The sequence below is a fragment of the Phaethon aethereus genome (genome assembly GCF_964289735.1).
Source record: "Phaethon aethereus genome assembly, chromosome: 3".
Classification (NCBI taxonomy): domain Eukaryota; kingdom Metazoa; phylum Chordata; class Aves; order Phaethontiformes; family Phaethontidae; genus Phaethon; species Phaethon aethereus.
Genome location: NC_138576.1, coordinates 89770756 through 89795867, shown reverse-complemented (window position 1 = coordinate 89795867; position 25112 = coordinate 89770756). Strand labels below are relative to the sequence as shown.

General features: G+C 38.6%; 1 protein-coding gene across 1 annotated transcript in view; it reads left to right on the top strand.

Annotated features, from left to right (window-relative positions):
* Window positions 1-25112, top strand: part of SMYD3 (SET and MYND domain containing 3) — a gene marked incomplete at its 3' end in the record, with an annotated part of 420719 nt that overhangs the window by 308952 nt on the left and 86655 nt on the right. The window contains exon 6 of the mRNA XM_081998098.1: window positions 23521-23588. Coding sequence (XP_081854224.1) covers window positions 23521-23588 — 68 coding nt within the window. The remainder of the gene's footprint in view (window positions 1-23520; window positions 23589-25112) is intronic.

The window sequence follows — 25112 nt, the reverse complement described above, 5'->3', positions numbered from 1 at the left end:
TACGGCCCAGATGCTAAAGAGAGAATGACCTTAGTCATGGCAGTCTTTGGCATCTGCCTGTGACAGCAGATACTACTATACTCTTCCCTACTTCTTCTGGTGGCGTTAAAGACCAAGGACAAAATGATCCTTAAAGACAGAATTTACTTCTGAATACCTGAACTAGTTTTGTTGGGGCACATTTGACACACATTAGTAAGCAATTTCTTGTAGGAATGCAAATTCAGAACTTCTTACCCACACACTTCATGATTACATTTCTGTGGTCATTTAGGGGCAAGGGTACCCCTCATTTCAGTTGCTTTCAAGCAAGTAAAATTGCAGCAGGTATTCAGGGCCTCTTTCAAGACAACTTTCTCTTGTACCATTCTTCCCATAAACCACTGAGAGTTTCTTTAAGCGCTTAAGGTTTGATGTTTACACTGTGTTTTTTCCTCTTAGATGGAAGTATAATTGAGTTAGAACAATCTTTCACTGATGAATACTTCGATTAGAATAAGCATAACTGTAGTAATTTTGTCTGTCACTCAAGATGCTGCTACCTTGTAAATCTACATTTAAGAAAACCTGCTGTTTTCTTCCCTAAACTAATTGGAAATCACTGTTGGTTAAGCAGCATTACAGAAGGTCATTGTTCTTACAAATAAACAACAGAAGATAAAATTATCCAAAATAGTTGAAAAAAGATCTCTGGATATCTTTTTCATGTCAAAGTACATTTTTACACAACAGTGTTTGAGAAATTGGTATCTGTCTATCAACCATATGAGACAATCTAATCCAAGTCAGTGAATTCTGGTTAACAGTTCAGATATGTTTGAAAAACTGATATTTAGCTTGTTTGGGTTTATGTCAGATGAACAGATTTTATATTCCACGAGGTTTGGCTGTAGCTTGAGTAGCTAGTAAATTACTGCAGAAAACAGGGTGTGACATTAGGGCAAGTTGTAGGAAATTGTTCTTGTAGGAAACAAGAACAAAGGGTCTGAGCTTTTTGTTGGTGTTGCATCACATTCTTATGAAATGGTATTGTAATCCTCACAGGACAGGGAGAAAGGAAAGAAAACTGGGATACAGAGCCGTAGAGTTGGATCAAACTATTTCTAGTAAATGCAGAGCTCTTGGTCACAGAGGGGAAAAGTGATTTGCCCAAAACCACAGAGGAAGTATGTTGCAAGTCAAAGGTTTGAAAATTGGTGCTCAGATTCTCAGTTACTCTTCCTTTACTGCAAGACTTAGTGAGCATTGCAGCCAGGCACCACTGTGTCTTTTCTCTCCCTCACTGTCTTTATCATTCTCTTTCCATATTTGCTACCTTTTTGTTTTATTTTCTTACGTGACACTGAAAAAAAAAAAATCAGGAAGGCTGGTATATTTTTACTGATGTGCCATAGTTTCTGGAAGCCCTGTTCGTATGTTATGTATTCTACATTCTGCACCACTAGAATAATGACTTGTGACAGAGTGTATAGCCAAGGACCTGTCCTAATTTGCATTGTTAAAAATTTAACTAATACAGTGATATCCCTGCAGGTCATTTGCAACCTGCATAATCTATTTGCTGAAGCGATGTCAGGTAAATTAGAATTGTGAGTAGACGATTGTAAATTATTAAGCTAGCATGTCTTAAGAAGTTACCACCCTTGAGCTGAGATGCAGCAACTGATTATTGCATGCTTCTATTTCATGACAGGTAAACTCTGCCTAATTTAATGATAATTTAAGTCACTATGCAGTGCGTCATTGTCTGACCATACCTTACAATCTATTCTTCTACGTACCTAGGTAATTTTATTTTTTCACAATGAAGTCTGAAGTTGCTAAGAAGCTATGTAGAACTCAGATTGCGACAGTGTCAATACAAGGTCACACACCTGATTCTTGGACGTTTTGGAAAATGAATTTTGTTCAGGGATGTGTTTGTGGCACTGGAGGCTGCTGCTGGTTTTAGATTTTGTTTCCAGTGCAGGTGCATGGCAGCACACCAGCCAGCCTGCTTGCTCTGGCACAGGCCTTGAACACTCTGTCCTTGGCGACAGTGTGGCCTCTGTATCCTCTCTACTGCCTTTGAGTTTTCTGTGTTTGCTGAAGTAGACAGTGTTAGATGTTGACGTCTTTATATTCAGTAACTAGCATGATAAAATAAATGGGGAAGCAACCGAAGGACAGGGGATTTTCTTGGGAAGTCTCAGAAGTGTTGCTGTTCCCTACTAAATGGCTCTATAAGCATACAATTTTGACACATTTTAGAAGGAAGGGCAAGGCATGAGCCTTCTGGCTCACTTAAGATTCCTTTATCCTCGGAAGAAATAGGTTTTCATAATGGGACCACAGACAGACATGAGCTTTTGGGGGAGGTTTTCTTACAACACGGGCTTCCAGAATACAGAGTGCGGGCTGATAGTCGGGAAGTGCTCAGATCCTACGGTTAGCGCTGCCCAAGCAGCGCTCCAGCTAGACAGTTTAAAAACCTAGGCAGAGATTGTATCTGGCTTATTTTTAGGAAATAATTATGCGCATTCTTTTGAATATCTAAAATGATGGTGAAAACTGTATCATTCATCAGACACGTTGGTTTAAAAAAACAAGAGATGCTGTTAGAGCCTGAGAACAGAGACACCGTATCTTTGTGAGAGATTCACAGACACTTGATTTCATTCATCCACCCACACAGTCTGAGATAAGTACAAGAAAATTGTTCTACTTCAATATGGAAAGTTAAGTAGTTTGAAAAGCTATCTTGGAGGTCAAGGGCTTCTGTGATAAATCTTCTACATTTTTATTTGATTGGTTTGATGGTGTTTCTTAAAGTCTATATAAGAGTTGGTTGGTTTTACGTTCTAATATTCTCAGAGCAGAGGATTCACATTTTGACAAATGTACTGCTGTACATTAAAAAAAGGATGCTATCATGAATCTGCTGTCATTACCAATTAATGTTCTTATTGCCATTTTCTTTCTTGTGATAATGTTTAATTCATTTGAACCTTAACAGAGGTTCTTGTCAAAAAGCAATGAGAGTGAGTATCAGAGAAAAAGAATTCAGCAAATGAGTTTGGCCTAGGTAGAATATTTAACATTACATAGAAAGCAACCAACTTCCTCCCTAATTATGTTATATTTTCATCACTATCTGATGGATCCTTCACTGTTATAATTTGTAACAGTACTGTGTGAAATCTGCCTGAACTGTGCTGATAAGCATAGTTGGGGAACTGGTCCAGTACTGCAAGCACCTGCTGGGTCTCAGAAGTTGGATGGGCCTAATCATTACAAATATGACTACATTAGAGTGCAGGGGTCTTCTGCTTACTAGTGCAAGTGAGAAAACAAATTAGTCCAATAGTACGATATGCAGTCTTTTTAGGAACACTGCTAGAAACTTTTATTGTAGTTTTATGATAATGGCTTTATTCGTGATGTTGGATGTACTTTGTAATGATGTAGCTGTCTGAGCTCCAAGTGCCTGACTCATGTCAATTTAGAATGAGACTTGATTCTAAAAGTTTTCTTATAAATAGGAAATTCCTGGGAAAAAAATCAGAAAACTCCCCAAACCTCATAAGGTTACTGCTCAAGTTAAATGTGCTCTACAATATCACAGCAACAGTTGTATGAGACTGGCATTTCTGTAAAATACTTGGATTCTGCAACATGGCGTTTTCTAACAAACCATCAGTTAAATCTAGTTTACAGATTATCCTCAACGTGTTCACTGTCAAACCCATTTTCTCCTTCCCATGGAGAATATTCTCCTCTGATTTGTCTAAGCCACAGCTGCTTTCAGTTATAATCTCCAGATGAGATATTGTCTGGGTAAAACATATGGTCAGGTACCCTGTGCCATGTAACTCAAAGGACTATACTTTTGTTAAAATCTTACTTGCTTGGGAATGAAGTTTCTGGTCTGCTAATGTAAATGCCTTTGCATTCTTTTAAATTCATGGCATCTACAGAGTTGTTTTCAACTATGTCTTGCATTAAGACTGTTCCTGAAAGCAGCATGAATCATGCAAGAATTTGTGGTTTTCTTTTATTTGGTGTTATTGAGGCTTATGGACCATACCTAGAAAGGAAAACTCGTATTTCCAGTGAGACTATGATTTGTGTGAAGCATAATGCAACATGACTATACAAGAATTGCGTTATTTTCTTGAAAAAGTCTTGTACTTTTTGGCATTATTCACAGAAGGCTATATAGCATGCTTTTATAGCAGTATGCATAGCTGTAAAAGCATCTGTGAAGATTTTGGAGCACCGGAAATTTGTTGAAATTATTTTCGAGATATGATGTAGAATTAAGCAAATGGGCGTATCATCTGAAACCAAAATAGACTATGTATTTTTCTCATGGTTTTCAGAAATTTGCATATGGGTTTCAAGTAAGAATCTCTAGTTGGGGCCGACAGTGAAAACAACCCATGGAAATAAGTTACCATTCATCCCAGCCTGCCCCTCCTAAAGTGGCAAATAACATAGATTTCATTGTGCACTTTGAATGACTCCAAGAAAAACAGCTCATATTACTTGTCCACTAAAAATGAATAGCAGTGAATGTTTTTCTACATACATTATTTTCCTACATACATTGTTTCCCTATATACCTTTATATGTGCCCTACATGTATTAGATCTCTCACTTTCCAGACTAAAAAATACTCTCTTTTTTCTAAAATTCACTATAGACAACTTTTATAGGAGCCAGAAACTGCACATGCTTTCAATATACAGAGAAGAGCATAATTTTGGAAAATACACAGTTGATGACGAATTGTTTTTCTTCTGTCACAGCAGAAGTTTGACTGCTGAGGGCTATTTCCTCATGGAAGAAGGGGAAGGGGGGAGACAGCCTTTTAGATCTCACCGTGTTTTCTTCTTTCAGTGAAAAAAACAAAACAAAACCAAAAAAAAATTCCAGAATCACTGTGATTTTCTTGTGAGACCTGTTTTGGAGCTATCAATTTACACGCTAGTTTTCTACTAAACCTTTTTTCTGCAATATTTGGTTGAGGATACTCTGTCACGGAGGGTGGGTAGTGGCAACTGAAAGTCTGTGCTATCAGGCTGGCATAGTTAGGTTTCTGATGTGATTATGTCTTGGGCACCGTAATCTTTTCACAGCGCTATGTTGCCATGACCTGGTTCACTGAAGAAAGCAAGTAAAGCAAACTGACACCACGCAGGCCGGTGGCTGCCTGGTGCCGGGAATGGCAGGGGCTCCCCTGGGACCTCAGGGCAGGGCCGGGCAGCCAGGGCCTGTCCCACCGCCCAACCGGGGAGCAGGGCAGCCACAGAGGGCACTGGGGCAGCCCCAGCGCCGGACATCTGCATCCGGCAGCTCGCTGGGGATGGGGACAGGCTGAGGTGGTGCCGGGACATGGGCCTGTGGTTGGGCCCGGCTCGTTGGCCGATGGCTGGGCAGGGCTGTGGGGAGCGGGAGAGCAGCCCTGCTGCGATGTTCCTGTGGCAGGTGCTGACTGCCCCAGGGGGCTGAGGGGAGGTCCTGGGCCGTGGGCAGGTGGGGGGAGGCCCAGGGGAAGGCCCACTGGTGCCCTCAGGACCCTGACAGGAAGTGTCTACCACATTTATACTCTGCTTCAGGGAGACATGTGGCAGCCTCAGGGCTTTCTGGTGACTGTCATGGTGAGGGCCCTTCCCACCGAGCCTCCACTCCAGGGGGCATGTGCCTTTCTCAGCTCGCTGTGAGGCAGGAGCCAACTTGGAGCTTTTCAGCTCCCAGTATGAGTGTTTTGAAAACATGAGCTGTAATAGGGCATGCAAAAAGCACACCAGCTGCGTTGGCTTTAGTATTAAATGTGGGGCCTGACAAGTTTAGTGCTGGATGCCTTCCTAGGTGCCTTCCTGGCCTGGCAGTTGCCTGTGTTTGTGGGTGTAGACATGGCAGCCCCCCATTGCCGCCGCTTGCCCCGTCACCTGGCAGACCCCAGGCGGGTTGTTCCCCACAGCAGGCACCCCTTCACCGTCAGTGCTGCAGGTGCTGAGCGGCAAAGTCACCCATGGCAAACCTGGCTGCAGTGCAGGGACAGCAGATGCCCTACAGCAAGTGGATGAGGTGGGTGGCACAGCCTCTCAGTCCTAGTTTGGTTGCTCTTGTCCCTGATTCTTCAGCGTTTTCCCTTCCTACTTCATTGTTGAACTTTTAAAGGTGCTCTGGTGCTTTATAGGTTTTGGCTGCTGAGATTCTTTCCTTCCTCTTTGTGTTGCTCACTTTCTTGTTTTCTATATGATGAGTTCACTCTGTAATGGCAATCAACAGGCATGCAGTAATCTGCATAAATGGAGAAAGGCAAATGCAGACTGAAAATGCTCCAGAGAAGTGCATTGGAGCTACCAGCTGATTTCATAGCATCACACAGCCAATATAGAAGGTATGAAATAATACATAGCCCCTTAACTGGCATAACATGACCAACACCGTGCCTGCAGCTGTACTGCAGCATGGTACCACCGACGTGTGCTACAGGGATGCATAAAGCCAGGAATCCCATTTCAACTGCGGATTTTATACTCCTGTTATTTTCCAAAGAACATTAAGGTTTGTTTTTTTCTTTTTAACTGTAAACCTTTGAGATACAGTCAAAGACTCTTTGCATGCCAAACTGCTGCTGATGTGCTCTGTGGCCTTGGTGTTACATGCAACCTCTCGCTGATTCAGTTCTGCATTTCTGTTCTTCACAGGGCTGTTATAACGCTTAACTAATTAATGTCTATACATTGTTTTATGTCCTTAAGCAAATAGAAATATAAAGCTACAGATATACAGACAAATAATAGTATTTCAGGCCTGCTGAACTCCAGTTTCAGCCTGTAGTCACAAAGCTGAATTGCTAAAGGGAGAAGCAGGATAAAAGTTCTGTGAGAAGCTGCAATGAGGAAAGGATCTCCAAAAGCATTACCTTTTTTTCCTCCCTACTGATGAAATTCTTCATTATTTTACTTCCTGAGTTTGAAGCATTATTATTTTTTGATCCCAGTTCTCAGAAAGCATTTAAGTGGTTGCTGTTCCAATAACAAGATGATAATGTGAGAAGAAAAGAAAAAAACCTCCCCAAAATCATAATTCTCGGGATGATCTGGGTAACAATTTCTGTGTGGGCTAAAAAATAAAGAATATTTTCCAAGATTCATTGTTCCACTAATTGCTACTATTCTAGGGCAGGGCTTCTTCCAGCTTGTCTTTGGGGTTGTGATTTATATTTAGCATCTATGCTACGATGCAATCACAATAAGCTACAGTTTTTTCAGTTTTTATTTTTATTTGTTTTATTTATTGTATTTTATTTTATTGCAGCCAACGTGTGCAGACTCAGCAACTGTCACAATGTTAATGTTCAAGTGTGAATTTTTATTACATAATTCATGGTTAGTTTACTGAGTTCAAAAATAGCAACAACAAGAAAGAAAGATTTGAGCTGATTTTGAATGAATTTTGACAGATTTATAATCTACTTTCAGGGATTCCAAAAGTAAAGACAGAAGCTTCTTTTGGAGGGCAAACGATTTATTGAAAATTATTTGCTCAGCTCTAATTAGGATAAACAATTTTACTCATGGAAGTGAAGGGAATGTACAGGCTCAGATATTTATTAATTCAAATATGCATAATTTTTGTTTGTGAATAATCTTGAAACTGATAATATCCACATTCGATTATTGTGTGGTTAGTTAGTATGGATACTTGCTTTGCAAAATATGTGGCTTTATAGCTAGATTTCTGCCAAAGACTGTGTTGTTAAATAACATGTCTTTTTTTAGACAAACACATGAAGTGGCATGAGAGTATGTTCATAGTCATGCACACAGGTCTGGCAGAGAGAAGTCTGAGTAAATAGCAGTGAGCTTTGTTTTGCAACCATCTCTTTGTATATCTTGGAGCAGAGTTGTCAGATTGGTATAAATGGGGCTTTTTAAATAATGGCTTTTATGTAGAAGTTCAATCATTATTTTTGTCTTGACAAAAACATCCCTGCTTCTATCTCCCCACATGCCAGTACTAATGCAGCTCTTCTAAAGGCTGGTCCAGCTTTCTTGCCCTTTGCTGTTGTTGGCCAGCCTCATGGAAGTATTGTGGTACAAACAGATCATCCTTTATTTATCAAGACTGCATGTGCTTCACTTGGTTCTCACTTTAACATGTTTCCTCTAGTAAAAGACTTCTGCATTTATTTCATTAAATACTGTCAAGTATTACTCAGTGGCACATTTACCAATAAGCAACATGTTAAAAAGCTGCCCCACACAGTTGTTACTGTTATGTTCCCATCTCATGCACAGGTCCTGGGGCTGTCGCTGACTCTTCTGCTTTGGGAATCCTCCCAGTGACCAGATTCTGCATGAAAATCACATGTCTATTCAATAAAAAATAAGTCTAAAGTTAAAATTGCCTTTTTTACAGTAGTCATATTGCAAGGTCTTTAGACACAGTAAGACACAACTAGTTATATGCAAGCGAATGGACGAACCGTTCGTGGGCCGTGGGGCGCAGGGTGGTTTACTGAAGCGGGTAAGAAATGGCAGCGGTAACCTGTGAGCCACCCTTCTGAGGTTAGTGAGAAAGCTCAGCGGAAAACAAAACTCTGTATGTGCTTGCAACAAACTCTTTCTCAAAGAAGAGCAAAGAGAGAAGATTTATTTCTCAATCTTCAAATGTGTGACAAGTTTGTACAAAGTTAAGTGACAATCTTAAACAAACTTTTTACTCATAAAGCAGCAGAAGACAATCGTGCTAACTGGGTGAGAAGGTGTCAGTGGATAGATCCCAGTATTTATGCAGCTCCCTTTACAAGGCAAAGCATGTGATATATGTAGCCTCAGTTGTCCTGCAGATAAAGGCCTCCTTAGTCAATAAGAGGCAGTTTTTGTGAATTGGTGACCACGGCTTGGAGTCAGGAAAATTGAGATCCACAGGTGGGTGAAGCTTCAGCTTCACAGGGCTGAATTCAGCCCTGCATTCACGTGCAGAGGCCAAAGCTGCTGCTGGCAGTCATTTGCTGCACTGGCACCTTCAAGAGCATGCCAGCAGGCACTTAGGGGCAACTACTGTGTCAGAGCTGGATTGCTGCTTAGAACTGCTGAGTGAATTAAGATGTGTAATCATTTTATAAACAAAACGCTATCTTTTCCTATACTCTATTGGGGCCTGCGTATTGAAACACCTTTAAGCAATAACTAGTGGAAATTAAGCACCATTGACCTCGACTGCTATTTTTTCAAGTTCTCTCCTCCATACTTCTGCAACAAAACTGTTAATAAATGCTCATAAAGAAGCAAGTTATCTATTTGAACTTATTTTTTTAATGCATTATCTCCTGTAGTTTGGGTTTCAATTTTATTTCTCTTACTTAATTCAGTCACTTTGTAGTTTTTGTGACTTTACCTTCTCCTGCTTCTTATCTTTTTTTATTAAGAATCATGGGTATGCAACTGGAGGGTTGGCAACGTAGTTTGGAGAAACAGATTTAGAAGTCTCTATTTTCTCCTAAGGTATAATTTTCATATTTTTGTTTTCAGTGTCTTATGCTGAGTGATTGATTTAAATGACCCATCATGTGCTAATAGATCAATAGACTGTTCGATATGGTGCTATCACAGAGAGTATAAAATTTCAAAAAAGTAATAACAATGAAGTTTAAGAGAACTGGGCATTTCATTCATGGCTAGAAAGAACCTCGCAAATGAAAAGGGGCACCTGTTTCAGCTTCACTGGGGAGGTGTTGTTACTGACTGTCTATGACAAAACACTTGGACTCAGTCTGGAAAGAATGGTCACAAAGACTAGATCATTATTCAAACTTTCAAAATGTTTCATATTTTCATTAGGATGAGCTAAATATTAAAAAAAAAGAAAAAAGAAAAAAGTGGAGGTATTTGGTCTTTGAAAGCTTGATATTTGAAATTCTTGTTAGATTACCTAAAGGTTGCAATTCTGTAATTTCACACAGCTGATTTATATTTGAGATGAATGGCCAAGAGTAGCACAGCATGTAAAATACTTTAAAAATACATTTTATTTGTAACTTAATTAGGAATTAAGGTAACAGATCACTCTTTTCAGACATAACGTAAAAAGAGAATTATTTCCACATTTCTTGGTGAAGAAAGGTATTAGTTTATTTTGCTTGTCCTCATATAGCTTTCATCACAAGAGCTAACAGTCAATGAAATCTTACCTAGTGTGATTTTGTAATTTGTGTTTTAAATTCATAGTGTATCATGAATGGACCCTTAGAGTGAAACATCTTGGCTTATCAAATACTTTGTAGTTTTACATCATTTATTAATGAAAATGTAACAATTTAAACATAATATTTTCATAGGCAGTCAAATCAGATGAGAGGTAAGTCCTAGATGAAAGGAAAATGTGCTCCTAAATAATAAATGCTTAAATAATCATAGCCAGAATATTGATTTTTAAAGGATTTAGTTCATCCAGGAAGAATGTATTTTGGCATATAGTTTTTTGGCATTGTGCTGGGATAAAACCAGTATGACCATAAGGAAGAGAGTCATTGCCAAAATGCAAACTATGAGGAGAAAATCAACAGTAGATTTGAATAACTTTGTGCCTTGTGGTTCCTATTTCTGATACAATTTTGCGCTTTCTTTAGTTCTGTGATGTTTTTAAGAGAGCTTCAAGTTATAAACTTAGAGTTTTCGTTGAAGGAGGAGGTGAGGAATTTGCTAGGATTCACTAGTATTGTTGTGACCAGAAATTTTTATGTTCTTTCCTGTCACTCTGGGTTTTGTCAGGTGTAATAGAATTGTCAGCTGCTCCTTGTTGCTTGCTGAAATCACTTTGTCTAGCTGGTTTCTTTTTCTTGGGTATATGTAAAGACCTGGTTTGCACAAAACAAAAAAAAAAAAGCTCAAAATGAGTATGAAAATTGTAGATAAAGATTTGCTGAGAGTGAATCTGCATATCAGGAAAACATAGCATGAAGCACTGGGAGAGTGTTGTGAATCAAAGGGATATTTTGTAAATCTGTTGTTAGTTTTGTAAAGCAAGCACAGCCATCTGGGCCATCTTTCTTGCTTGAAATATATAACACAACACGATTGTAATTTTCTCAAACTAGTGAATGTTTGGACTTGAAATTTAGAGGTTGTGTCTGTTCTTCAACTTTCTGAAATCATGAATCAGGGTTATGAAAACAATTGAATTGGCTTAAAAATTGTAAGATAAAGAAAATTAAATTAAAGCATATTGGTATGCATCAGCTTTCTATGGTATACTACTGGTATTTATTTTCCCGGTTTGTATATGTGAGGGAAGATAATACAACTTTTCCAATAAAGAAAATTTGATACTCGTTGGTAGGCAAAATTGTCACTTTCACATGAAAGAGTACATGGTTATGGCAGTCACTTTGTAAATGGCAGTATATCATTTGAATGCTGGGAAAACACAGACATTTTTGATAAATGCGAAGTTTCAGTGCCTTTCAAGCTATCTCAAGCTAGGAAAAAAATAAAGAGTGAAAGAAAATTGCACGTTATTTTTTAAATTTTTTTCATTTGTGGTGAAAAGCTTAGGTTAAGAATTAAGCAACCCAAAGTTTGTGGATATTTAATGGCAAGGATTTGTTTTGTCTGAAATGTACAGAATTTTAACCACATGGAGTTAGATCACCCAATTTCAATGCTCACAGAAATTTTAATTCTAGTTCAACTTGTGAACTTTCTTTTCTCCTAATTGTTTTGTGAAACTCATCTGATGCCACTGAAGTCACTGCCAATTTACATTAATATAAGTACAAACGCTTATTTGTGTTACAAGCTTCGAAAAAATGTGAACTCTAAACAAGGAGAAATGAACAGGGAGTGGATGATTTTGTCTCAAACTTCCTTGTATAAAAGCATATCCTTCATCAATTAATACTTGCTAAAATCATGTTTCTGAGAAGTGGAAAGATTCTATTCCTGGCTGTTGGATTTAGTTCATGTCATAGAGGTGGGGAAAGCCCTGTTCGTCACAGAAATGCTCTTAGGAAGTTTCTTTGCTGGTGAGTTTATGAAAGGGCAAAGGTGAAGGAGTGAGGAGAAAATTCTTTTCCTAATGCAAGTATTTCCTGTAGACAGCAATTACATACAGGTCTGTAATGTAATGTAACTTTAGTAAGCTACCCACAAGCATTTGAACTGTGAGCTCAACGTAGTGTTTGTCTAACCTTCCTTTAATTCTGTGTTTTCAAGATATCTGGTAGAGACTTTTCAAAAATGAAATACTTTTTCTTTTCTTTACAAGTGAAAGATCATATAATGCAATTACTTGATCATTTTCTCACCAATTTACAGTCTGTATACCATAAGAGAGTTCGTTAGGCAGGAAGCATACATAGGAGTTTAGCTTTTTCCTGACTTTTTCTGCAAGCTCCGATTCTAGCTGTGCTATTAAAAGCTACTCTATATGCAGCTATTTTACAGCTCTTTTGTCAACTCATTGTTTGATGTCACATTGACTAGGAGTTCTCTGTTTGAACTTAATTTATGAGTTCATTTTGGAGTAAATCATTATATTTTCTTTACTCTGTGGCTTTTACTCAAATTAAAGTGTAGCTTAATGCTGCCTTCAAGTATTACATTTTTTTCCCTAACTAGTAATTGCATATAGTAACAATACAGAAAATCTATATAATGGCTACTACTAGTCTCGTACAATAAAGAAAAATGCTATTTCAGGGGAGAATCTATTCTATTCAGTTGTAGGTAGAACAATATACTGGGAGTTATTATCTGTTCTGTTGAAGTAATGGCACTTCTGCTAAGGAATCCTGATGGATGAGATGGCGATCTTCCCTCTACTAGTTTCTGGGGTACAGGCATTGTGGGTGCCGTAAGCCTTGTTCCCATAGAACCACCCAAAATATGTCCATGGTGCCTTCTCTTGGGGAAACAAAACAGTTCTTTTCTACTGGTGCTTTCAAAAGTCATAAAAGAATCCAAACAAAATGTGAAATAGAGGTTTCTGTTACTCAGTATCAACTATTCAGGCATTTCTGAATGGAGCACGTTGTAACATAGAGAGCCTCTTCAAGCAAAGTCTCCCACCTTAGCCTACTGATGGGAAATGAGGCTCTGAGATGCTCTGGTTTAAATCCTGGGTGTCAAATGCACCCTGCGGATCCAAAGGAGTAGAGCAGGATTATTGGTGTTTTTCCCTGACCTAACTCCATGTAACTTCCCAATATGGTCAAATATAGCACACAATGCTAGCACATTGTCTTTGGTATTTTTAGATTTCATTGACTGACTGTGGTTTATCATCAAATAGGATTGTCCAAGAATGTCAGACTACCATTATGGGAATGAGAAAACAAGTGGCATCAGCATGAAAGCTATGCCTCACAGTAACTAGAAGCGTATGTACTGTGTTGAGACTAAACATGTCCAATGTTATGGAATTCTGAAAATTAAATTGTTTCAACTGTTTCCTGGTCAGAGTAACGTTTGAAATAGACTAAAAAAATAGAGATGTGGGGGGGGGGGGGAAAAAGTGCTGGCTGGGAAACGCCTGGGGAGTTGATTTTTCAGACATACTAAGAATGCACACATCCTATGGAAATCCAAGAACCCCTTGAATACTGAGTACTTGAGTTATACAGGCCTTAAAATTACTGCTTCGGCTTTAATTTGTTGTATGCATCACATCTTTACCTTAAAAGTCATATTGTTCTATTTTGTCCTGAGAAGGAAATAGAGTTTGACTTCTATTTTCTGCCTTACCATATTCTGCTATTTTCTGATATGGTCATATTCACCCTTCTGTGTGCCAGCACACATGCTCACAGTCTAATTGGTTTTTCCTTTCAGTTGGAAAGGGGTCTAGAACTACGGTCTGGATTTAACTATCTATTCAGTGCCTTTAATAGGCAGTCACCCCTTTCTTTCCTCTCATTAAGGCAATCAGCTAGGTATTTCGGGATTAAATACATAGTGGGCTTTTTGTTTCACATTTTTTCTTCGTCCTGTTAAACTTCTAATTGCCACCTGGACTTAATATATTTGATGAATATCAGCTGGTACTCCACTCTTTTTCACCGGCCACAGGCAGCTCTAGCCTTTCTTGTGCAGAACACTCCCTATGGTACAGTAGCATCAGGCATTGTATCTGACAACACTGTTCATATGCTGTCTGTGGAAGGAAGGAGTAAGGGTGAGTTCAAAAGCATTTTGCAGGCATATGCTAATCGAGTACTAAAAATCTTTAAAAGGATGGTATTTTATTTATGAAATTTTGTGACGAGCTCATATAATTTTCAAGTTATACTTTTACATGTAATTTGAATGACCTGCTCTCAGCAGATGTTTCATCTGCCAACTATCTGGAAGAACATAGCATGTGTTTCCTATTGCCTTACTGATTTCCAAAGGCCTTTAATGGGGAGAACGGGGTTTAGACTACTGACGGTGATGGATTTACAAAATCTTGTATGAGTATACATAATCTATATGTATTTATTGGATTATATATAGAGATAATATACCCAAGACATACAAAATCTTGGGTATGTCTTGCCCACTGATTCTTAGAAGTGGTAATATCACCCAGTTTGAATGATAGGAATGTTGAAAAATAAATTATATCTAAATAACTTTAGTGCTTTTTAAATTTTTTTTTTTGCTTTAATGATTTGATGAATAGAACAATACTTACTTTTCTTTTGACATACAGTTTTATAAAAAGGAGTAGTAGTAGTTTATGTATAGGGAAAGGGCATAAGAAAAGTGGAAGGAACTGGCAGTGTTATCAGTGCTCTTTTGGACCTCAATGTGCAAACATTACAAGAGCCTCAGATTTTGTCTGGTTAATACAAAACAAAGTAGATTGTGGTTAGCCTTACTTTGCAGTGATATGGACACACACGGGTTTACAGTGTCGTATGCTGGCATGAGTGGTTTCTGTGTATTTTTTTTCGCCACACTTAAAAAAAAAGGTCTTGGGTTCAGTTCTAAAACTCCCCAGTCATCTCTGTTTTAGGCTGTGACTCAAGTAACAAAGTGAGACTAGAGCTGGTTCAAAAACCACATGCCACTTATGAAAAAATTATTAGAAAATGTGGGGGTTTTCTCAAAAAAAAAAAGTTTTCCACATTTCTAAATTAATCAAGATTAATGTTTTTGTTGCCTTTTTTCAGAAGAATTTTCAAAATCAAACCTTTTATTTATGTTTAAGTTTTTAAGATTTAAATACTCATTTTACGCCATCACATTTTGGAAGAGACATTTAATTTTTTTCTACTCTTTTTGAGGTTTCCTCCTCTTCAAATATTATCAGCTTTACTGCTTTCAGAAATTTCCTGGTGGAAACAACTTTAAAGAAATGGTATGAAAAAAGTTGTTCCCAGATTTTTATCTTCCCCCTACTTTCCCTCTGCGCCCCCCCAGTAGAAAAGATACTGTTGGGCAACAGTTAAAGATGAAAAAGAGAAGAGGAAGGAGAAGCAAAAATCCACTAAGCCAAACAGATCAAATCCAAAGACTTATGGTCGAGGAACTTCAAGATGTAAACATACTTGAACATCTAGCTCAACAAGCACCTCCACAAGGAATAACAATTATATTGCATCTGTGAGAATAAAGTCGGCAAACCCTGAAACATTTAGCTTAGTTTTCATCTCACCTAACTTAGGCTGCCTAGCAGTTATGAGTCTGGTATGGGGAAATCATCTGGATAATGGAAGGAGATGACAGATAGTAATTTATTCCACATGTATTTTTAGCTGAAGTTATACAAGATTAATTCATCAATGTTTTGGTTTTGCCTATGTAATTTTCATACCAGCAACCATAGCTGAATCTCAACCTAATTTTTCATATTAAGTCCAACATTTATTTTTTGAGTATACCATTACAAAGCAGATAAACCGCTATCTGTAACAAAATACGCAAGATAAATACAAAGGCAGTTAACACTCCTGGATGCCCATGAAGTTTGATCTCATTCGATAAACAGGCAGTTTATTTTCAATAGGCGGGCATGCAGTGGCTGTTGAAATCAAGTTAATAACTCTGCCCCATTTCACAGGAGTGGAGTTACCAGTAGGAAAATGAGGATGAAGCAAAGGATGTCATGCCTCCACTCCACTCCGATTAATAATGCCAAATGCTGCAAGCGTACTGTAATATGATCCATTAGTGGCTTTGCAGCTCCCTCTCTCCACTTCTGCTCCAGAAATAGATGCATTTCAGTTCCAAAAAAGCAGGAATAATAATATTTTCAGAGCTGGGTAAAAGATAGAATTTCACCAAAGGGAACATGAGACTTGCTAACTGTTGTCAGAGGAGAAATTTGTGAAAAGGTTAGCACAGGTTGCACAAAACTCTTAACGGGAATTCTACAAAACTTCAAGATATTTTGTTTTACCCAAAGAGTGCAATATCTGTGCATGTTTCAGGCTTTACCTTTTCAAGTCTCAGGTTTGTAACTACATCTTGCACACTTACCAAAAAAAAAAAAGTACCAATAGCAAACATAACATTTGTCCTAGTAATGATGGCTTTGAAATTCTTAGTAAGCAAATATATTTAGCTGCATAGATAAATATTTTTATTTGAAAGATTGGAGAAGTATGTGTGGGGTTAAGAAGAGAGGAGGTAATTTGCCATGACCTATTTTCATTCCATTCCAGTCAAAATTGCACCACTTAGCTGAGTACTAAAAAGGGATGCCTGAAGCACACTTACATTAAATCATCTGTTAATGTCAGGCCAAATTTCTGGTCTACTGGCTTGTAGGTGGTGACACCCTGTGCAAGGGATACCTGTGTTCTGCACACTTGTCAGAAACTTTTATGTGCTAGGCTAGCAAAAAAGGCCTGAAATATTGGTAGTTGATGGGAAGAAAGATCTCCAAAGACATAAGATGAAGAACTATGAAAATAGTTGGAATACACATCTTTGTGTATTATAAAACTGTGAAATACACATCTTTGCTGTAACTAGCTCTGAAGTAATGTTAGTCTCTAGTTCAGCCAAAACATTGACGTTTTGGCACAAGAGGTTAATAGGATGAATTGTTCTTGAAGTAAAATGAAATATATGCAAGCTGAGTCATGGTGTGAAAGAAATGTAACCTCCAATTTTCATGGTATTGCAGCAAAATTTGGCATCTGAGCAAATATCACAGTTAACTAGTTGTACCCTTTCCTTAGTTTGAAAATCCAAATAAGATAGAACTTTCCCAAAGACATTCTAATATGTTTTGATTTCTGTCTGAAACAAAACACTTCCGTTCCTCAGTTTATTTTGATCCTTCTGCTGTCTCTGTCATCTAGTTTTGCTTCTGTGGCTCCTGTGGAAGCCAGTAGGTAGGTCCCAATGCAATGTAGAATTGAATTCAAAGTTCCTGATCTAGTAAAACATGCAAGTGTGTATATATAAGCTGCAAAGGTCTAGTTTGCAAATGTGCCTAGTAACAGGGCTGCTTTCAGCACAGCATTCTGGTAGTGTACGCCTTCCCACCTTGTCCCATCTCCTCTCCCTCTCCAATACCCTGTCCAGTGGACAGAGCTGAGGTTTCAAAGCGAAAAGCTCTGTCTGCAGGGGAAGCCTGGGTGTCATGGGCTGTGGCCATGAGCAGCTGAAAGAAATACACTCAAAATGGGATTGACAGGTCAGTCACTGCTGTGGCATACTGTGCCTTTACAGTTTAGCACTGTTGCCGTGCTTAGTGCTGTTGCTCTAGCACTCCATGTGCCAAATGAAGTCATTAGCAGAGCTGGGATCTATCAACCATCTGTGCCTGGTGTCTGTTCATCCTCAAGTGGGAAAGAGCTATCGGTGCAGAGCTACAGTGGGATGTAGTGGTGCTAGAAAGTCCCTGGGTTATGTCCTGGTCATTTGAATTAGTGAGCCCCTCGCATAGCATTTACTGCCCACCCCTTCTTCCTGGATAACATTTGAGTCTCTTGAGAAGCCTGTTAACATGAGAACTGGTTACAGCATTTTTTGTTAAATATATGCCAATGACCAGGAATACCCAGTCAGCTTTGGTGTGAATGAGAAACTTAATCATCCATGAAGGGTTTTTTAATCTTTAATTTTTTATCTTTAATTTACATTACACTGTGTTCATACATTAGGGGGAAAAAAGTGTTAGTTATGGCTTTCTTCCTGGTGGTGGGTTAGAATATGCCAGCTGTGACACACTATTTGCAGGCCTGGCTGGAGTCATTGTATATCAAAGCTGAAAATTATATCGACCCTATCAGTGCAATATAACCTTTGGTAGCCCTTCTTGTGAGGGTTTCTTACGCATGTTATAAGAGCTGCCTCACTGTGTTGCAGTAATGTACAGGAACACATGGAGAAAAAATGATTGATTATTAGTCCTGGTGTTTGTAATTTGATCTGTGCAGCAAGTGTTAACCAATAATGATTTGTTTTCTTTCCCTTACTCCCTTATTGACATTTTTCATTGTCTTAGTGTCCAAAATTCCAAATCTAGGATGTCCTGCTATTCCGTCTGAGTCTGCTTTATTTAACCCAAATGCAAATCCATGGTATAAAGCAATAAGAATGAGGTCTGAACTGAAAGCAAATTGAACTCGGTATGTTGCTAAACTGAAGCCTTCATACCCTGTCAAATGCAAACCCCCAAATAAATCTTCATGGCTGTCCACTAGACTGTGGGTCTGGCACAGACAGAGATTGCTCAGACAGTAGCTCCAGATGCCTTGAGAACAGAGACCTCCTTACAGTGCAAATTTACAGAGTTTTCATATGTCACTCAGAGAGGAAATAAAATTTAACAGGTTGCAGTAATTTTTCTTTTCTGATAAAGTATGCCTGAGAGTAATGGTCAGTCAGTAAAGTTAGTTTACTCTCTGTGTTTTTACCAGTCTGGGAAAGATTATGTCTTCTACTTGGGTTACCTTACTGTCTAGAGGATACCTCTCCAAAACATGTGCAGTCTCTCAAAAGAACAGATCTTTTTATTTAATTCAACCAGTTTATATAATACTGTTTGTCGCTTGAAATAATAGTTCCTTTTAAATAAACGTGCAGGATTTATTGCCATGGAGGCAACTCAGACACTGAGAACTGATTCTTTAAATTGTTAGTTGAACTGTATGGCCAGTCCAGGCTATGATGATAAGCCTTGAGAGCTCTAGGATACTCCTAAGTAAGTTTTGCATTGCAAAGGTTTGAAAAGTTTGTGACTCTCCACTGGGAATTTTCCCTCAGTTTTCAAGCTGGGAGATGTGTTATTTCAGACATTTTAGAAATGGTAAGGAATTTGACTTTGCAACTTTGAAGTTCTGAAATATGTGGGCATTTTTCCTTATTTGGGGGTATAACAAACACTGTGAAAACTGTTCTGTCTCCCTATGTGGGTATGCAGTTTTAGTGCTGCATAGCTGTAGAGAGAGGAATTTTTAGAGGAATCAGAAGGGACAAGCTGAACAACAACGCAGATTAAATACCCGAGATAAACGATCCTGCAGGAGTTAAGATAACAAGGCCATGCCTTTGTAAGGAAGAACCCATTTCTTGAAGTGCCAGATTGCTGAGAATTCTTTATTCTGTCTTATTTTAAAATCTGGGATCACACAGAATCAGAACCTGATTGTAGTATGAAGTAGGTCAGTTAAGGCAGAAAAAAACCAATGCAAGGTGACGATGAAACCTGAAAGAAATACTGTGATTCATGAGAAAAACGTTGTTTGCTTTGCCTTGGGGTTTTTTCCCCTAGAAATGAAGTCTGTTAACTTCCAGTCTCAGTAGGTTTTGATCTGTAAACAGTTGCCTCAGGAACAAGAAGCTTACCTGTGCTCCCCTGCAAGCAGTGTTAGATACTCCAGATTTAACTGTTATTTGAGCTGCATGTAAATGTCTGTGCATCCTGGGAAGCTAGGAAAATGGATTTTTCTTCAGATGTTCTGTAAAAGAAATGCCGCCTTCGTTTTGTTTCTTGGGAGGTGTGGTCTACAACATAACTCTTGTGGTAGACTTTTGGTCTGAAATCTCAGAACTCCCTTTGGTGGGACTGATCTTTAACTTTGAGATTTAAAATGTCTTAAAAGTTTACATTGTTTCATTGTTTACATAAATAGAAATGTAGAGGAAATTAAGTAGATTTTAGAGACTTCAAAACAAATTTAAAACAAAAAAAACCAAACAACCCCATCCTCAGTTGACAGATGATTTCATGTTTGATACCTGTTACCAGCTGCTAACTGTCTGTGAAGGATTGTCATTATATCAGAATTTCTCACACCGTAAATGATGAGATCTTTCTCTCACCATCACCATCTCAATTCCTCTCTCTGCTTGCAGAGGACAGAAAGCAACCATAACAAAGTTTACTGTCTGTAGTACACATTATGTGTGTATCACTGTCTTTTTCATACCTGAGTTTAAAAGGCAGGGAAAGATTGTCTCCTAGAATCACAGAATCATTAAGGTTGGAAAAGACCTTCAAGATCATCAAGTCCACCATTAACCCATCACCACCATGCCCCCTAAACCATGTCCCAAGTGCCACGTCCACACGTTCTTTGAACACTTCCAGAGATGGCGACTCCACCACCTCCCTGGGCAGCCTGTTCCAATGCTTGACCACTCTCTCAATAAAGAATTTTTTCCTAATATCCAATCTAAACCTCCCCTGTCGCAACTTGAGGCCATTTCCTCTCATCCTATTGCTACTTACTTGGGAGAAGAGACCAACACCCGTGACACCACAACCCCCGTTGTGGTATTTGTAGAGCGCGATAAGGTCTCCCCTCAGCCTCCTCTTCTCCAGACTAAACAACCCCAGTTCCCTCAGCGGCTCCTCATAAGACTTGTGCTCCAGACCCCTCACCAGCTTTGTTGCCCTTCTTTGGACATGCTCCAGCACCTCAGCATCCTTCTTGTAGTGAGGGGCCCACAACTGAACACAGGATTCCAGGTGCGGCCTCACCAGTGCCGAGTACAGGGGCACGATCACTTCCCTACTCCTGCTGGCCACACTATTTCTGATACAGGCCAGGATGCTGTTGGCCTTCTTGGCCACCTGGGCACACTGCCGGCTCATATTCAGCCGTCTGTCAACCAGCACCCCCAAGTCCCTTTCTGCCGGGCTGCTCTCCAGCCACTCCTCCCCAAGCCTGCAGCGTTGCCTGGGGTTGTTGTGACTGAAGTGCAGGACCTGGCACTTGGCCTTGTTGAACCTCATACAGTTGACCTCTGCCCATCGATCCAGCCTGTCCAGATCCCTCTGCAGAGCCTTGCTACCTGCCAGCAAATCAACACTCCCACCCAACTTGGTGTAGTCTGCACACTAACCTAGGAGGTTAGGAGGTTAATCAAACCTGAAACTTCTTATGGCTCTGGTAGGGCTGTGAGCAAAATCATCTAGCTCAAAATTCATGGGACCAGTTAGACTTCTGCCTTTGTTTACATACTTAAATACCTTTTTAGATCTGGCCCTGTATATTTTGGATTCCCAGTCTCATATCTGAAACTGCAAATAATTAGAAATTAGATGGCACACTACCTCACTGGGGTATTGAGATGCAACTGCATACTGTGAAAATATCTAAAACAGAGAGCTTAAAAAGTGCCTCATGGGAAACTACTCTTGAAAGATGGTCTTGATGTCTGAATCTTAGAGCATCCATTCATCTCACATTTTTCTTCATGTATATCGTGGTAGAAAAGTGAATGCATTTTTATGAAAAGGAGAAAGTAAAACTATTGCAACTTCTGAGCGTAAAACTTTTCACATAATAGAATACATACCTTTAATAGAAAATGACAAAACAGTCTCTATAACTCTACAGTGATCAAAATTCAACATTGTTAATATAAACAAGTTTATGATAATAATAGGAGATTTGCAAGGAAGAGGTATTCATTTAGTTCTGAGAGATGTTTGACCTCTGCTACTTCATAATCCATTAGAGAGAGCTATGGTCGACATAAGCTGGTTTTCTTTCTCTTTTACCTGGAAAGCATTATTTTTTCAATAAACACCAAAATCAAGTCAATATTTTTAGAACCAGGATAATTGCCACTTTAAATGGACTAGTCTTTGCTCAGAAGTTGTCTGACGCTTTATATGCAATGCCAGCAGGAAAGAAATAATTAAGATGTGTGCTTTTGGTAATTGATCAGGAACATTTGAATGGGTTACATAAATAATAGACTAATCAAAGTATTGTCTAACCATTTAAAAAAACACATGCCCTACTGCATGTACATTTATTTAAATTAACGTTTCTGTCAGAATTTATGAGAAATTTTGAAAGAGGATTTCATTTTCACCTTATGGTTAATGCTCCCATAAATAATAATTTGTCAATTTATAGGATGATATATACTATTAAATTGTTCAGTGTACCTCTTTAAAATAGAGGTGTGTAATTTACTGTTCTGGGCAATTACTCTATAGATAAAACTGCAACTTTCAAATCATATTTTCATGTCTGCCAAATCCTACTCTAACTCATTTTCTGTTCTAATGAGAATTAATGATATTAGCAATCTAATGTTATGCAGAAGAGACCTGGGACTTTTCTTGTAAACGCACTATCATGCAGTGTTTTCTACACAAAATATTTTATTAGTGTGTCATTGGTAATGGACCAACAGATTATCTAAAAAATTTTTAAAAATACAAAATCAGCTGTTCCGAACATAATCAGATATTTATAAAATACATTAGGAATTGGGTTCTGGTTCTTGTTTAAGCCCATGAAAATGGAACTTGCTAATCATTTACAAAGTGCTGATCTATCTTTGAGTGGAACACCATGAAACTTCAGTCTGATAGTTTGGGGTAGGGCTATATCTACTTGCAAGCAAATTCCATTTTTCTCCACTCTTTTCTAAATCCACTTTAGTTTTGCATGTAATATATGATGGAAGAATACACTGTCAAGCTGAATATCTGAGATCAAATGTAAGGTTATTTTTCTCTTGAATGGCAATTTGAACGTGCTTTTTTGTGGTATTTTTTTACATGCAAAATACCTGAAACATGAAAGATACGCTATTGCCCAGTCTTTGTATTTTTTATGCCCATATCAGGTTGCCACAGTCAAAGCTGCTAGTTACTTCAAAACTGCCCCATATATATTCTTTGGGCTCTACTGGTACTCATTAAAAGGTGCTGTGACAGCCTGGCACCAGAAGAGTCCCTACATGGAAAGAGACACTCTTTTCATCAGCAGTCACTGTCATCTGCTATGTTGTCTCTGGGCTGAGCTTCTCAGGCTCTGTGTAGGGTGGCTTTCTTTTTCACCTCTGGACAGGGAAGTAGGGCCTCTGCATGTGTTTAACCCCACATTTTTGCAGGATACTAATATTTCTGCTTTTAATTGACTGCAGTTTTACAGGAGAGTGTGTCCCAGATGTGATTGCGCTAAAATGAAAGAGCACCAGTGTTGGGCTTGAATGTTTCCCATCCAATTAACAATTGCCCCTTCATTTTATTTTGGAAGTTTTTTTTCACTTGAGTATGGGGTTTCCAAATTATTCTGGTAATCCTGGATTTTTTCCCTTGTTTTTACAGGTGACCTGTAACTGTTTCACCATCAGTAATGGAGAGATGCAGGATGTTGGTGTTGGCCTATATCCCAGGTACTGTGGACACTGTTTCATTCACAGGAAAATATCTATGTTGTTTTTTTTTCCTTTTTTCCTAGGTAGCTCTAAGGGCCATCAAAGCAACAGGTAACATGTCCAAACAAGAAACTGGGAAATGCAAATAAATTAAAGGAGAATAAAAATTACGATCAAGTTGAAAACATTCTTAATAGTCCTGATTATAGAGTTAAAACAGTTTAAATAGGATACATCTTTATATTTTATTTTTACAGAGGAGGTAGTCTTTTCTAAGTAAGGATAAATGCTGATGTCAAAAATGTGTGACTGGGACTAGTAAAAAGAAACACCTTCAGCGTTGCTTTAGAATAGAGATATTTTGCAGCCAAGAACCTTCTGAACTGGTAATTGAAAGAAAAAGATTGAACGCATTTATTAGTAAATTACCATAACTAAGAAACCAGTTAAGGTGAAAAGATAAGCCTCTTGAGAGATGGATGTTAATATTTGAATTATTTCTACTAGGGAAGAAGTACGTACCAGGGAAGGCTTTGCTTTCATAGACTTAGTTAGCTATAATTATTAATGTGGAAAATTTGTAAGTATAGTTTAAAAACTATATTTTACCACCTCAATTTTTGGTAAATGCGCACTTGAACTATGTTGTGAATACCTCAGTGGGCCTGTCACTGTTGTTTCTTTTTCTACTAATGTCACATGTAAGATTTGACTAAGGACACTTAGTATCTTGAGGCCTGCTTTGTGGTAAAGATAAGGGAAAGGCAGTTAGGAGGATGGGGGAATTAGTGTTATGAAAAATACAGAACAGTCATTTGATTTCATAGTTGAATGGAAACAAATCCTTTCACATACTTGGGAAAAATAGAACATTATTTTGGAGCATTATTATTAGTCAAAGGTTTTCTTCTGGTTGAAAAAAGCCCCTGACTCTGAAGAAAGTGGCTATCTATGTTCTGTGATAATACAATGCCAAGGTATGCAAGACATTCTTTCCCAAGTCAGTTCAGAGCAATTTGAGTTTTGCTGTAGCAAATCACTCTGAGATGGGAAAATTGTGAGCTTAAATCTGTGGTTCCCAAGTCCTAGGCAAATGTCCTTCCAAATCAGTTCATAGGCTTACAGGTGAAATTGTCATCAAAACCACTAGTGTTTCCACGAGATGAAATTTGTTTAGTCTCATTAAGAGGTTGTATATTGTTGCATGGCTTGATAGCTCCAGCATCCCAATATGTTTTAAAACAGATAAAATCCTGTGGTCCTTCTCTGCATCACCTTGCCAGCAGCTTTGAGAGTGTGCCCAGTGATCTCACAGGAAGTGAAATGGAGGCTCTTTCCCAGTTTACATTACTGGGTTCATGTGGAGATTAACCACAGATATTTTATGAAGCCAGAAGGGATATCAAAAGAGTCAGGCTCCTGTTGATAGCTCCTTTAAGAGTCAAGAACTGAATAAACATGGTTTGGTGCAGGGCTCTGACCCTCAGCAACATCCTCTATTTTACCAACAACAGTTGGGATTTTGAGTTGCTGAATTGGGCA